General features: G+C 36.9%; 1 protein-coding gene across 9 annotated transcripts in view; it reads left to right on the top strand.

The window, feature by feature from the left end:
* The window catches only part of PPP1R9A (protein phosphatase 1 regulatory subunit 9A), a 142,264-nt gene that overhangs the window by 30,949 nt on the left and 94,786 nt on the right, over nucleotides 1-16,529 (top strand). For 5 of the 9 annotated variants that reach the window (XM_060196210.1, XM_060196207.1, XM_060196204.1 and 2 more), the window contains exons 4-5: nucleotides 11,934-12,069; nucleotides 15,948-16,010. In XM_060196210.1, the coding sequence (XP_060052193.1) occupies nucleotides 11,934-12,069; nucleotides 15,948-16,010 (199 nt within the window). The remainder of the gene's footprint in view (nucleotides 1-11,933; nucleotides 12,070-15,947; nucleotides 16,011-16,529) is intronic. The other 4 variants (XM_060196211.1, XM_060196212.1, XM_060196206.1 and 1 more) reach the window with 1 other exon arrangement.

The following is a 16,529-nucleotide window of genomic DNA, read 5'->3' as shown; positions in this document are numbered from 1 at the left end:
TTTTGTTTCAGTAATACATAGTTTTGATTATTGTAGTCCTGTTATATAGATATGAGTCAGGGAGAGTGATATCTCTATTCTTGCTCTTTTTTTTCTCAGAATTGCTTTGGCAATTCTTAGTCTTTTGTGATTCCAGATAAATGTATATAGCATTTATTCTCTTCTTTTAAATAGGTTCATAGGAATTTTACTAGGAATAGCATTGAACTTGTGTATTGCCTTTAGTCAAAGAGTCATTCTTCAAAATTTTATTAGTGATTTAATAATGATTGACAAGATTGTGGGATAAGAGGGTACAATTTCACACAATTCCCAACCACCAGAATTTTACATCCCATTCCTTCCATTGGAAGCTTTCCTATTCGTTATGCCTCTGGGAGTATGGACCCAGGATCATTATGGGGTGTAGAAGGTTGGAGGTCTGACTTCTGTAATTGCTTCTCTGCTGGACATGAGCATTGACAGGTCTATCCATACTCCAGCCTGTTTCTATCTTTCCCTAGTGAGGCATGGCTCTGGAGAGGTGGGATTCCAGGTCACATTGATGAGGTCATCACCCAGGGAAGTCAGGTTGGTGTCTTGGTAGCATCTGCAACTTGGTGGCTGAAAAACATTAAGATATAAAGCAGAACAAATTGTTTAGTAATTAGGAACCTTTAGGTAAGAATATAGTGGATGAGATTTGGGTCTTCATGTTGGAAGGAGCTAGGAAGTCTATTTTAGGTATATTCCAAGGGGTCCATGACTTTACTAATTTTTCCTGAGCTAACATGGTAGCTGACATGCAGGTAAGGTGAAAGTATTGCTTAGAAGGTGGTGTCAGAGTTTGAAATAAGACTAGTTTCTTCTTCTAGCGTTTGCCATTCTGACGTAGCCAGTCAACAGCGTCAGGTTGAGCCTGATGTAAAGTTTCGAGACCTCCTTTGAATCTGGAGAGGTGGCAGTCATTGACTATGTGGGTCATAGTCTGTCTGTAGCCGCAGGGGCAGTTCGGGTCGTCTCTGGATCCCCAGCGATGGAACATAGCAGTGCACCAGCCATGGCCTGTTCGATAGCGATTGAGGAGGGCCCAATCATAACGTGCTAGGTCAAAGCCGGGTTGACGCTTGCAGGGGTCTGTGATGAGGTGTTTGTTCTTTACCTCAGCTGACTGCCAACTCTGTTTCCAAGAGTCTGGAACTGAGAAGTTCAGTGTAGGCATAGGGGACCAGATTGGGTGACGAGACGTCAAGTGTTGAACAGGGTGGGCGAAGATATCCGCGTATATTGGCAGGTCCGGTCGAGCGTAGACGTGGGAAATAAACTTAGATGATGCCGCATCCCGACGAATATCTGGCGGGGCAATGTTGCTAAGAACTGGCAGCCATGGAACCGGGGTGGAATGGATGGTTCCAGAAATTATCCTCATGGAGGAATATAATTTGGAATCGACCAAGTGGACATGGGGGCTACGGAACCATACTGGGGCACAGTATTCTGCAGTGGAATAGCATAATGCCAGAGATGATGATCGTAGTGTGGAAGCACTCGCGCCCCATGAGGAGCTGGCCAGTCTTGCAATGATGTTATTCCTCGTGCCCACCTTTGCTGCAGTTTTTTGAGATGTTCGTGAAATGACAGAGTGCGATCGAGAGTAACGCCAAGATAGACTGGCTGGGCTTCATGCTGGATTCTCGTATCGCCAAGCTGCACATTAAGCTCACGCGAGGCCGAGGCATGGTGTAGATGGAAAACAGATTAGTAAGCTGGATAAAGACAGAGAATAGCTCCCCAATATGAGAAAATTATATAAATATGACTAGCTGTAAACCCCATCGATTTGACCTAGGACACATGTCTATCCATACTTAACACAGGAGTCTGTGCAACCTTTGCATCCCTGCTGGTCTGAACTTGCATTCTGTAGTCAGAGCTAGGAACATTCTAGACCGCACTCATTGTAGGACCAGTCTTTCTTGAGTGGCAGAGTGTATTGACCCAACCTCCCTTCTGAGAGTGTGCCCCACTCTACCATTGTTGCTCTACATTGAGCATAAGGTCTTGTAGAGGCCCACCAGAAGGTTTATGATGTTGTTCCTGATGGAGATGACCAGTGATGGTAGAGAGAGGCATCTGTTAGAGGTCTAGGCACATCATATCTTTGGGGATTCCAGGATTTTTGTCTAGGGCCCTGGATGATGGAGTGGCCTGGTAGTGACCAAAAGGGCCATCATTAAAGTATGTTGGTCTCTTTTCCTTATCCAGGTTTTGTAGTCCATTCTTTATTAGACAGAACTAGGCTTAAATTGAGGGAAGTGAAATTGGAAGTAGGTGAGGAGGGCATCTAGGTCTAGATAGAAAATATTTTATTAAGTACTTTATGGTATCCTTTTTAGGTCCTTGCTTGCTGCACTTACTGAGTCACTGTAGACTATTGCACACTTTTACTTTAAGGTATATATTTTCCCCTAACTTATGCATAAAAGTGCACATGTACCTTATATCATGTGCCCTGGTCTATATCTAGGTTCTGTAACCAGGCCAGGAAGTGTGCCATCTGAAGTGGAATTTAGAAATCCTATGGGCCACGAAAGGTCTCACCCAAGTATTGGAGCTATGCCTCATATCTCTGGACACAGTCTGAAGTGAAACATGTCGAGGTAGTACTGGCTGCATTGATCTAGTTGAGATCAGCAGATGTAAAATCAAATGGTTTGGATCAAAAGAAGCATGAAGGAAAATGAGCAAGACACCAGAGATTCCAAATAAGATCTTACCATGATTTGTGTCATTTAATGCTATTTACAAATAACTATATCTTTTTAAAAATTACTTTATTGGTAGGTTGATAGTTTACAGTTGACAATAAAACACAATAGTTTATTTTTTTTATTTTTTTTTAATGTTTTACATTCAACAGTAAATACAATAGTTTGTACATGCATAACATTCCCCAGATTCCCATTTAACAATACAACCCCCACTATGTCATTCATCATCTTTCATGGACCTGTATTCTCCCCATCCACCCACCCACCCCAGAGTCTTTTACTTTGGTGTAATACTCCAATTCCATTTCAGGTTCGACTTGTGTTTTCTTTTCTAATCTTGTTTTTCAACTTCGGCCTGAGAGTGAGATCATCCCATATTCATCCTTCAGTTTCTGACTTATTTCACTCAACATGATTTTTTCAAGGTCCATCCAAGATCGGCTGAAAACAGTGAAGTCACCATTTTTTACAGCTGAGTAGTATTCCATTGAAAACACAATAGTTTATAATGCATAAAATTTCCCAGTTTTTAAAAAAAATTTTTAATTTATTTAATTTCCCTTTTGTTGCCCTTTTTTTTGTAGCTATAATTCTTGTTGTTATTGATGTCATCGTGGTTAGATAGGACAGAGAGAAATGGAGAGAGGAGGGGAACACAGAGAGGGGGAGAGAAAAACAGACACCTGCAGATGTGCTTCACTGCCTGTGAAGCCACTCCCCTGCAGGTGGGGAGCCGGGGAATCAAACCCGGATCCTTGTGCTGGTCCTTGCTCTTTGTGCCACATGCACTTAACCCACTGCGCTACAGCCCGGCTCCCAATATTCCCCAGTTTTACATATAACAATTTGTTGTCAAGGTTCACGGCACCAGTATGCCAGGCTAGCTTCGCGGGTGGGAGACAGAGACCAGGGACACACAACTGAGCAGAGAAGCAGTATTTCTTTATTCACCAGCCAACTAATCAAAAACTAATCTAATCTAATCACCACACAGATCTGTCCTGCATCTTTCTCCTCCGGCGGCAGCGGCAGGAACTCAGGAAGTACATAGGATGGGGGCGGGGAGAAGGAAGAAGCGCACTAGCAAGGGCTAAACCAAATCTCCCGGAGGCAGTGGGAGTGAGACCAAACCAATGTAACAGAATGATCATGTAAATAGATCACAATGTCAAGCAATGTAACAGAAGAGATCCCAGAAGCAGAACCGGAAGCATACCAACAATTCCCCCTTTTCTTTTTAACTAATTGACCATAGTATCAGGAGTGTGGGGTGAACAGAAACCTATATCATACAGGCATTTTCAAAAAAGAAACTGGCACAAACATGGAGGAACAAGTAAGCGAGCAACAAGAACCAGTGTGCTGCCAAGGGAAGGCCTGAGGGGGGCGTTTCTTGCCTCTGTGGGCAAGGCTTTATCAAGCTAAAGTATATTTTCTTGCCTCTGTGGGCTTCTTTTGCCTCTACGGGCATTTCCTGTCTCTGTGGGCATTACCTAGCATGGAGGGAAGGGATATGGCCTATAGAGTCTCAAGGCAGCTGGCTACAGTCAGTCTTTGAGAAACCCAGCAGCATAAAGGAAAGCTACTGTAGAGTTGTGTACCAGTAAGTCCGATAGAAGTGCCAGTTCAAAGCAGGTGTCCACGGAAGAATTGCCAGAGAGTGAAATGTTGCATGAGGAAGGTCAGCCACTGGAATTCTGCTTTTCTGTAGAGAACTTGACAGCTGCAATGCACTTATGAAACAAAACTTGTAGCAGGTTAGAAGTTTACCACAATTGATTACTCGATGATTATAATTGGTTTAAGTATCTTTATAAATTTGAAAGGTCTTTCTCGTTTCATTTTAAGGCTCCTTAACCAATTTAAGCGCAATAAAATGTGGTAAGGCAAAGAACCACTGCTAGAGCCTCAGGCATGAGAATTATGAGCATAACCATTGTGCAATCTATCTTACGCCTGGGCTGGTTCTAACTCTAAATGAGAAGATATTTGAGAGTTTTACATATCAATAACATCTTATTTAACCTTTTGTTATACCCATTCAAGATGGAGACACACCCTAGGTGTGTGCAGGTTTTTTAGACCAACTTAGTTAAAATATATTGATTTTTAACTAATTTTTACCTCAGACTTTAAATGTAAGTTAATTTTACCTTTTTGAGAATTATGTTGAAAACCTTCTTCATTTAACTTTGCCTGGTAATAATGTAGCCTTAAAGTTACATTTTTAACCTTAAAGTAATGTTTACCAAACTTCAAACACACACATAAACATGGTCTTCAATACACGAGGAGAAAAACTTTTGTCACGAAGACATGTCATTTTAAACACGAATCTAGATCTGCACTGCCCCAGCTGTTCGGGGCAGGGTGGGGGGGCGCCATCCGGAGGTGGCCTCCCACGCAGCTCCACTTCTAGGAATTGTAGATTGCCATCACTGCATGGATCTCTGTGCATTCTAGTCCTCTGCCTTCAGAGCTGAACTGGGGATCTTGGCCAAGGGCCCCAGTCCTGGCAAGGAGCCCGAGGTCTCCGGGTGGTACAGGATCTGCCCAGACTTCATAGCAGGAGAGCGGGCAGGCAGGCTGTGCAGAAGGCACGGGCCGAGGTGCGCCGGGGTGGCAGCCAGGATGGGTTTCAGCCCTGCCCTCCATGCCCACTGCCCTGCTCCTGGCAGGCAAGCAGTGTGGAGGGAGCCTACGCCCAATGCCCCATGGCACTTGGCGGCAAGCCGGATCCTGCGGACAGGCGGTGGGTGGTAACCAGAGTGTGGCCCAGAGCAAAATGTTCCAGAAACAGAGAAACAGTCTCATGAAGAAAGGACAGAGGCCTTTGGAAACCTCTTCACAAGCAGAAAAGCAGCCCATAGTGGATAGGTAGCCAAAGTCGTCACTTATCTGGGGGATGGGCAGGTCAGGTCCCGCATTGGTGCACCATATGTCATTCAAGTTCACAGCGCCAGTATGCCAGGCTAGCTTCGTGGGTGGGAGACAGAGACCAGGGACACACGGCTGAGCGGAGAAGCTGTATTTCTTTATTCACGAGCCAACAGTTCAAAAAACTAATCTAATCTAATCACCACAAGTTCTGTCCTGCATCTTTCTCCTCTAGCGGCAGTGGCAGGAACTCAGGAAGTATGTAGCATAGGGGGAGGGGAGAGGGAAGAAGTGAGAAACTAGCAAGGGCTAAACCAAGTCTCCCAGAGGCGGGGGGAGTGAGACCAAACCAATGTAACAGAATGATCATGTAAATAGACCACAACATCAAGCAATGTAAAAGAAGAGATCCCAGAAGCAGAACCAGAAGCATACCAACAACAGTTCAATTCCCACTAGGTCCTCCTCTGGCATCATGTTCCAGGACCTAAACCCTCCCCCCAACCCCAGGTCTTTTACTTTGATGCAATACACTAACTCCAGTCCAAGTTCTGCTTAGTGTTTTCCCTTCTGCTCATGTTTTATAAATAACTATATGCTGATAAGACCAGTTGCTTCTGGTCTCCCTGGTCTAAGATTGTAGGTGATTTAGTATTGCAAAAAGAAAGTTATTATTGAAAATGTATTAACAATTTGATCCTAGTGTTGAAATTCAGTCAGCTTACTAATTTGAAACCTTAAGTGCTTAGAGGAAGGAACATACACTTAAAAGTGAATTCTATGCATTAAAAAGCTCAAGACTTCCAATTTAATTTTCCCCTCTTGTGTTAAAGTTATTTATAAGACTATAATTTTATAGGAATATACATTAACATCATTCCTGTCTGTGTCATTACCCCTACAGCCCTATAGTGGATCAGAAAATACCACTGGAGTTTTTTTACTTTGGTGCAATACTTCAAACTCAAATTCCACTTTGTGTTTCCCTTTCTGTTCTTTCTCAACTTCTGTTTATGAGTGGGATCATTCCATACTCATCTTTCTCTTTCTGACTTATCTCACTTTACATAATTTCTTCTCCATCCATCCAAGATGGGTTGAAGAAGGTGGATTCATTATTCTTCATTGCTGAGTTGTATTCCATTGTGCATATATACCACAACTTTCTCAGGCACTCACCTGTTCTTGGATATCTGTGTTGTTTCCAGGTTTTGGTTATTATGAATTGTGCTGCTATGAACATAGATGTACACATATCTCTTTAGATGGGTATGTTTGACTCTTTATGATATATCCCTAGAAGAGGAATTACTGGACCAAAAGTTTTTGTGGGGGTTCTCTAGACTAATCACAGGGGTTAGGAATGCCCAGCAGCAGTGCAAGAGGGTTCCTTTGTCCCCATAACCTCTGCAACATTTGTTGTTGCTGTTGTTTCTAATGTATGAAGTTCTCACAGGGGTGAGTTGGTATCTCATTGTTGTCTTTATTTGCATTTATTTGACAATCAATGACTTGGATCAATTCAAAAAATATATGACAATAATCATAAAATGTTTGAATTAGCTTTTGAAAAATGGTTAGATGTTCTTTTAAGACCCAGGCAACTATCTTAGTATTGAAATACAACCGTTATATAAGGAAATGATAAAAGAAAGTGATGATTTTGCAGAAAGCTAATGCTTCAGTTTAAGAAATTTCTAACGAATTATATGTTTGATTTTCAATAGCATTCCTCTTAAACAGTAAATAGTTTCTGTAAAGTAGCCGTTCTTTGTTATCATTAGCAAAACACTGATCATACTTTTATCTCTAGCATATGTTTCTGTTTCTCTTAACATTTAACATGTAGCACTTCCAGAGATAAGGGATTTGTAGACACAAATTATATTTATACACAATAAAAAGAAATTAATCTGAAGGTTTCAAGTGTTTCTCTTTGGGTTTTATGGAAGAAGTAATGACATTCAAAAGAAAATATAAATTGCTGATAACTGGTTTTAATGTATATATACATTCGTTTCAGATTTTCATCTGGGCATATGACTTTTAATATGGAGGCTTAAAACTTGTTACTTAAAATTTTTGGTCTATCTGAGATTTTTATTTTAATCATATTATCTTGGACTACTTTCAGTTAATTAACATGGTTTTAAGAGCCTTTGTTGACATTATATACAGCACAAAGGGACATTAAAAAGAATGAATATTTTTTAAAAAACAACTTAATGGGAACAGTGTAGAAAATTATACAGAACATTACAGGTATAACATCTGACACATTTCTCTGTAATGTTCATAATGTAAATATTAATATTTAGATCCAATTATATGGAGAAATACTTTCTTGAAACAGTTTAACTGGCATTTTTAGGAAATACAATTTAAGGAGTAGGAGATTTCTCACCCAGTAGAGCTTACAGTTTACCATGTATAAAGTTCTAGTTTCAAGTCCCTGCTATCACATGGGAATGATATGTGAAACATGAGTGGCAGAGCAGTACTGCTGTATCTCTCTCTCTCTTTCTTCCTCTCTCTCTTTCCTCCCCCCACCCTCCCTCTTTTCTTACCTTCCCTCAAAATTACTATCTGAAATTAACAAATGAACCAAATCCTTTCAAGTAGTGGAATAGTGCAGTAGATAAACTCTGGAACCAAACAAACACCTATTTATTTTACGTTCTCTTACATGATCTGGGGTCCTAAAATGATATGTGTTGGCAATGAGTTTTTCTCCCCAGAGAATGCAGTTGTTTGTTTTTACACTGAAATATGTTATAGAAAAAATTTTCATATAACATTGAATATATATGAATTCATGAGCCTTGAAGACTTTAGATATAGCTAGCATTATATTTAAACAAGGGGCATGAAGAGAAAAGAGAGAATAAACAGAACCCTATATTCTATTTATGATAGTCTATTCTTGTCTTTCTTGCTTTCATGTGATTATACCTAGGACTTTATGTAAGGCATGCACACAATCACTGAACCTGCTGTCCTTGCCCCTATTTTTCTTTAGGCTTTTTTTAAATAAAAGATAATATTCAGATTTTTGGTGTATGTACGATAAATTATTTGTTGAAAACACTTGAATCAAAATTTTTTATCGTGTAAGATCAAATTATATATATATTTTTCCCTTTCTTCCCCTTTCTTTCTTCCCTCCTATTTTTTTCTATTAGTAATGCCCACACTGAGAATTTTAAATTTTTGACATATTTTAAATGTCATTTTGAAGTAGTATATGACTACTTTTAGACTAACTTGTTTGAAATAAGTTACTTGAAAATCATATTTTGGCATAACTTCTCATATCGTTAACAATAAACATGTAGGATATGTATGACCTCAGTTTAGCGTGTGATTTTATATTTGTTCATTTATGTTTGTTCATCAGAGAAGTTGGTATAGTAAACAAAGGAATCCTACCTAATCTCATATTTTTATATCATTTTATTAGGGTTATCATCTTATTATTTAATGATTTATAGTACAGCTGCTGATACATAGGGTCAGTTTCTCACCTCCACATGATAGATGCCTGCAGAACACTGTCATCCTCATTCTGGTCCTTTTCCACCTTCATGCACCAGGACCCCAATGCACTCTTCACTCCTGTCCCTTTCCCACCTTCCCCATAATCCTTTGCTTTGGTGCAATACACCAAACCCATTCCAAGTTTCACTTTGTGGTTTTTCTATTTAGCTTTGGTTCTTAAACTCTACCTATAAGTGAGATAATCTATTATTTGTCCTTCTTATTTTGGCTTATCTCACTTAGCATGAATCCTTCAAGTTCCATTCAGTTAATCTTCTCATCTACATTCCAAAGAATTGTATATAGACATTGCTTGGTCTGATAATAAGTAAATAGGAAAAACTAAATCATCTTACATTTGCCTATTGTATCACAATTTGAAGAAGAGAAGGGATAAGTTTTACTGAAATAAATCAAATTGAGGCAAGTTTTAAACACTAAAAATAAGTCACGATAAAATGTATATCCTATCCTAATTACAGATTTTTATTTTAGTATTATCTTTACATGTCCACCATAAGCTTTGGAAATATCCAAATTTTTATTGAAATATTCACTATAATTTTTTTCAATATAATTTTAAAAGACAGTAAATACGAAGTATTGGTGAGGGCACAAAAGCAACCACCACTTTGAAAAGCATTTTGGTGACTTTTTCCCCACCAGAACTGGAACTTTGCTTTTTTCATTTAGATAGAATGAGGGGTAGATACAGAAAGAGAGATAGAAAGACACTACAATGTTTGCCAAAACACTTCCCAGGTCATATCTGATCTTGATCCCAGGCAAAGCATGTAACCTAACCAGTAAGCTATTTATCTGACGTTGGCAATTTCCTTAAAAGTTAAGTATATAGCCTTATACTCGGCTCATGACTTTCTCTGCAATGGAATGCTGTTAATCAGTGATAAAAGGAATGAATTCCTGATACAACAATATGGATGTCTCCAAAAAAATTCTGATGAGCCAAAGAAGTTTGGGTGAGAATGACCTATAGAAATGAAAATGGACGGGGTCTGACAGTAGCACAAGGGTTTAAGTGCACATGGCACCAAGCGCAAGGACCGGCTTAAAGATCATGGTTTGAGCCCTCAGAACCCCACCTGCAGCGGGGCAGGCGTCACTTCACAGGTGGTGAAGAAGGTCTGCAGGTGTCTATCTTTTTCTCCTCCTCTCTGTCTTTCCCTCCTCTCCCCATTTCTCTCTGTCCTATCCAACAACAATGACAGCAATAACAACAATAATCACAACAGCCTTAAACAGGGGCAACAAAAAGCAAAAAAAAAATACCCTCCAGGAGCAGTGGATTCGCACCACTGAGCCGCAGCAATAACCCTGGAGGCAAAAAAAAAAAAAAAAAAGAAAAAAAGAAATGGAAATAGTGTATTTTGGATTAATGTTCTATATTTTTAATGACTACAGATTTTTGTCAAAATTATGCTTTAGAAGAAAAGGTGTGCTTTTTTGTGTGCAAATTATGCCTAAGTAAAGATGAAAATTACAGTATTTAACATTTTCTCTATAGTTAATTTCAAAGGAAAATAACTCAAATTATAAATGAACACTCACACATCATTTCCAAATTACGTTCTGTTTGAAACTACATCAGATATTTCTAAAAAAGACATCTAAGTAAAAATTTTTGACTCAATTATTTATACAGATAATGATGGAGTCTTTTGTTTTAAATTTTGATTGAATATAGCAACATGTAATAATCAGAGAAAAAATATCATTTAAGTATATTAGAAACAAATGAATCATCATATCCAAAGTAATAAAGCTAAATAAGATATATGTACAAACTGTATTGTGGAGGCATAATGCTTGTATTTTTTTTGAAAAATAGAACTGTGTTTTTGTGTGAGAAAAATTTTAAATGGTGAATTTATTGAGCAAAATACATAGTATCAATGATGGTCTATCATAAGTGACTGTAGTTAGCATTACATACCAACTTCTAATTTTTTCTTTATACTTTCTTCACAGAAATTCCATGGTCTCTTTATTTTTATGTCTTCCTATTACCAGCTCTCTATCTGGAAGACATGAATTAATTCACCATTTTCTTTCTCTTTGTTTTCCACTAAAATGTAATTTTTCCTTTTTCTTATCTCTAAAATCATAGTAACTGAGCAAAAAGTTTTTAATTGCCTCACCTAATGTATTATATAACTTACAATGTTTTCAAAGTCATTGTTAATTATACCCCAAACATTAGGAAAATAAGTTTTAAGTTCAATGATGCAAAATATGGAAAGTTCTATAAAATGGATTACATCTTTTCTGTCTTCTTCCAAAGTGAAAGTTATTTATGGTACTTTGTTTTCTTCCATTCTTTTTTTTTTTTATTTTTATTTAAGAAAGGATTAATTAACAAAACCATAGGGTAGGAGGGGTACAACTCCACACAATTCCCACCACCCAATCTCCATATCCCACCCCCTCCCCTGATAGCTTTCCCATTCTCCATCCCTCTGGGAGCATGGACCCAGGGGTCATTGAGGGTTGCAGAAGGTAGAAGGTCTGGCTTCTGTAATTGCTTCCCCGCTGAACATGGGCGTTGACTGGTCGGTCCATATGTCATTCTTTTAAAGCCACCTTAATTGCTCCACTGAAATTCCCTTCTCCCTAAGAGAATCATTTAGAATCCATGAGCATTGTTATTTTTTTTCAAAGTTGATTGACCCTGATGGTATAACAAGCTTTTTTTTTTTTTTTTTTTGGCAATGTAAATATATTACTGTTAATTTTTTGACCTTTCTGTAGATTTGTTATTGGGCGAGAAAAACCAGGACAAGTGAGTGAAGTTGCTCAGTTGATAAGTCAGACACTGGAACAAGAAAGGCGCCAAAGAGAGCTGCTTGAGCAGCACTATGCCCAATACGATGCAGATGATGATGAGGTAAGAAGTACTTTCAAACATTCTTTTCTACCTAATCTACGTTATAGAATTCTCTTTCTTGTAAAAACAGTATTTGGTTTCTTTGAATTTTTTCAAGGAGAATCTGTCTCTGTTCTAACCTCACCAAAGAAAGAAAGAAAGAGAAAAGAAATATTGCTTCCATTTGTTTTTCACTTTTAAAGGATGAAGTTTTTTGAACCAAATGAATCATCTTTTATCATCCTATCCTAGAGAAATTCACTGAAACAAAAAGGGCAAACAATGACATGTGAAGAGCAATTGTCTTTAATGTTGGAATAGATTGTTTTTTCTCTTTGTGCTTTACATATTATAAGTTTTCTGCAATAAGTATGATATGATTTTTTTTTAAAAAGTAGTAAACACTCTTGAGTGAAAGCATACACACATGTGTACATAAATTTACACAGAAAAGTATTTTAAAAATTGAGTGCTTTCAGGGTTTTTTTTCCCCTAGGAAGAAAAGGTTTTTTTGGATCTGTTCACTGTGATTTGTGCTAACATAATACAGAACAAAGTTTTTCCACTAGCACATACTCTATAGAGTGGATACATATTGGAATAATTTTGCATCTGCTTTCTGTAGAAGATCAAGTAAATGAATAGAAGCTAACCCCCAAGTGAAAACGGCTCTCCGGAACTCTTGTTATTCTTAATATAATACAGATGCTGATCTATTTCTAATGTAAATGCCAAATGCACCATTGATATAGTGGGGCAAATGCTTTATTATAATAAGCATGTTTGAAAATGTTTACACGCTATTAAAATCAAGTTGTATTTAGTTGTAATATTTCATATTTCATAAACAAAGTAGATATTTAGATAAAACAAATATTTTCTATATTAAGTCAGTAGTATAAGACAATATTACTTCATATGCTCAGCCTCTGTTCATCTTCAGATATTCTATTAACAGAATTTTTTTTTTCTTCTTTTGGTTTCTAGCCTGGATATAGTGAAAATGAATGAGCAAATGCTTAATTAAATATTTTTCAAACAAATTTCAACACAAATGTATATAAATTTTCCTGTGTAGAACAGTGAGAAAATATTCTCTACTTATAATTAAAATTTGTGAAGCACTTAACTTTTATTCAGAATGATACTTAAAAAAAATCTTTATGTAAATGAATTTGTATCTTAAAATTCTGTTTATGATTTCATTTTATAATTGCAGTGCCCATGTTAAATAGTATTTTTTCACGATGCTGAGATAATTACATACCAAAATTTATTGTTTTAAATTTCAAAACTAAGAAAATGGATTTATTCAACTATTTGAACTTTCATCCTACCTAGTTTTCAGTTTTCTTTATTTATGTTCTATATTTTGTCAGACATACTGATTTGCTCTGACTGAAAACCCATTTTAGGATTTGAAAATCATTCTTTTCAGGTTTGGGTTTTATCTGCTCTTCTAGAAATACTTTGTGTCTAAGATTTAGGGCAGTATGGGTGACATCATGTAGTGGAAGGTAAGGAAACAAAACTAATTCCGATCTCTGGGTTTCAGTTTCTTAGCTATGAGAAAGTACAGCAATTGAACTAAATCTCTAAATTCTGTCCTACTACAAGTTTCTATACGTCTGTGTAATAAGGTATCAGTCTCATAAGAGGAAAGAGATAGTGTTTACTGTTCCCAAGTAAAATTTTTAGATCATGTGGTACTACCTCCTCTTATTCTCTTAAAGATATGATCATATCCATCCTCATAACTTTTCATCTCAAGCAACGAATGCTTATTTTTAAGTTGTTATCATTTTCATTAATGATTTAAATTATGGTTTACAAGATGATAACACTAGCACCACCAAAGTTCTGTGTCTTTCCCACCTAACCATAACCAACAATGCATTATAGTTCTTACAAAGTCTTAGAGACAGTTTGGCTCCTTCCTTCCTTCCTTCCTTCCTTCCTTCCTCCCTTCCTCCCTTCCTCCCTTCCTCCCTTCCTCCCTTCCTCCCTTCCTCCCTTCCTCCCTTCCTCCCTTCCTCCCTTTCTTTCTTCTTTATCCTAATGCACTTTTTGATATAAAATTTTCTCTAATTTATTGATTTTACTAAATGTGAAAGTAATTTGTTACTTAGCATTTATTCTTAGGAACATACCAGATGAGAAATAAATAAATGGTGATGATAGGTAGGTATATTCATATGGCATATACGTACATGCACACATAGCAGCAGATCATGTAGTCTGGTTTGTAAGGTACGGGCTACTGAATCCAGGACTTCATACATGCAAGTTCTGTGCCACTGACATAACTCCCATGAACAACTTCCCATTTTTTAAAAAGACCAAGGAAGCTTTTCTTTTGTTTCTTTCTCCAACTTAACTGTCTCACCTTTTTGTGTGTGGAACATTTCCTCATTGAAACATGCCCAGCTGAAGCCAAGTCTTAGTTTTTGTGCACAGGAAAGGCAAAACTGCACAAATAAAATTCATTCTGGTATAAACAGTTTAATCTAGCTACCTGATTTAAATTTGTTTTTCCCAGTGCTGTCAAAAATATTATCAAATTGATTGATCTGTTATGTTTCTATTGTTTATTTATACATTCCCTCTTTTTAAAAATTTATTTATTTTTGGATAGAGACAGAGAGAAATTGAAAGGGCCAGGGGGTAGATAGGGAGAGAGAAAGAGAGACATCTGCAGCTCTAGTTCACCAATTAAGAAGCTTTCCCCCTGCAGATGGAGGCCAGGGGTTTGAACCCGGGTACTTTGTACATCATAGTGTGCACTTCACCAGGTACTCCATTGCCTGGTTCCTTATATATACATTCTCTACTAATTAAAATTAAAATGTTTAAGATTCATAAAAGAGGTCAGCCAGTGGATTTCTAAGGAGTAAAATGATTCTTGAATAATTGTACTAATTTCATATGTAACTGAGAACTACATATGTTTACATATTTTTATAAATTTTCACTTTGTGTAATCACTTAGTTTCTTACTTTCCTTACCATTTATAGAATCATCTTGTGTTTCAGAGTTGTTTTACTTGACAGTATCCCCTGTGACATTCCCTGAGCCAACCAGGAAAACCTCTAATTAAGTGCAGAGCAGCCAAATTCCTCCAAAGACAGTTCCAGAGCCAGCACTTAGGTCATCATTGTCTACTGAAGGATAGATAGCTGCTTTTTTGGTCAAATCATCCAAGGTTTATTCCTGTTTGGAACTTGTCACATTGACAAAGGGAAGTTTTCTTGCTTGATAGGCCTATAGGGAAGACATTGTAATGAGAAAAAATATATACTGAACTTATAAAAATCTAATGGTCCCCTATCAGAAATATATTTAGAATTAAGAAACTTTATTATATAATGTACACACTTAAATATATCTATTTTTTAACAATTTAGGGAACTTTAAGTCATATCCCAACATATTTTATGGAATATTTTATAGAATATAATTTTATATAATATATATCCTAAATTCTGTTGAAATTTCTACTTTTTTCCTCCAAGTATTTAATCTAGAGAAATAAAGAATAGTCAATTCAACTTTAATTTTAATTATGTTTCTATTCATTCTCTGTAAAACTCAAAACAGTTAAAGTGACTCTGCCTAAAGACTAGACAGTCAAAGGAAGGGTCCTAGAATTGAGAAGATAAAATCTGAAAAACAGAAAACTTAAAAATGTAGATCTTACTATATTTGTGATTGGTGATTGCATTGCTAGGTTTAACAAAATTGTTATTCATTGATTTTCCTTTCTTCCTTTCTTTTCTCTTTCATATCTCCTCTCTCTCTCCTCTCTCTCTCTCTCTCTCTCTCTCTCTCTCTCTTCCCTCTCTGTCTCCCTCTCCCTCTCCCTCTTCTTCTCCCTCTCCCTCTTTCAACATTCTGAAAGGTAACCATGGAGGATATCAGTAAAGCACTCAGACAGTCAGCACTACCTCATGAAATTCTGAGGGTATGGTAAATTTTTAATTAGATGTTAATTATAAGTGACAAATATAATTTATCAAACTCTACAACTATTAGTATTTAACCTATTAAAAGTGGTATGGTGTAATCCTGGTATACATTTTGTATAACACAGACTATATATATATATATATATATATATATATATATATATATATATATAATGGGTATCTGTTTTTATCAGTTTCATGCATTTTGAAATACTGTGAATTCTAATGGAAATGAAATCTAAAGTAGTAATGTACAATCTTTTTTTTCATTTTTATTTGTGATTAATAGTAGTTTACAAGATTGTAAGATGATAGTATATAATACCACACCACACCCACCACCAAAGTTCTGTACACTACCCTCCTACTCTCCTACTTCCCAAAAATATAGCAAATATAGTTCTTACAAATCTTAGAAACAGTTTTCTTGCTTCTTTTTTTTCAAGTTCATGTATACCATCTTTTGAGTTAGAAAGAACATATAGTTCTTAACTTGAAGAACATATTTAAGTACA

This window comes from Erinaceus europaeus, chromosome 8, assembly GCF_950295315.1.
Source record: "Erinaceus europaeus chromosome 8, mEriEur2.1, whole genome shotgun sequence".
Lineage (NCBI taxonomy): Eukaryota > Metazoa > Chordata > Mammalia > Eulipotyphla > Erinaceidae > Erinaceus > Erinaceus europaeus.
Note: the sequence above shows the minus strand (reverse complement) of the source record. Positions and strands in the feature narration are given on the sequence as shown.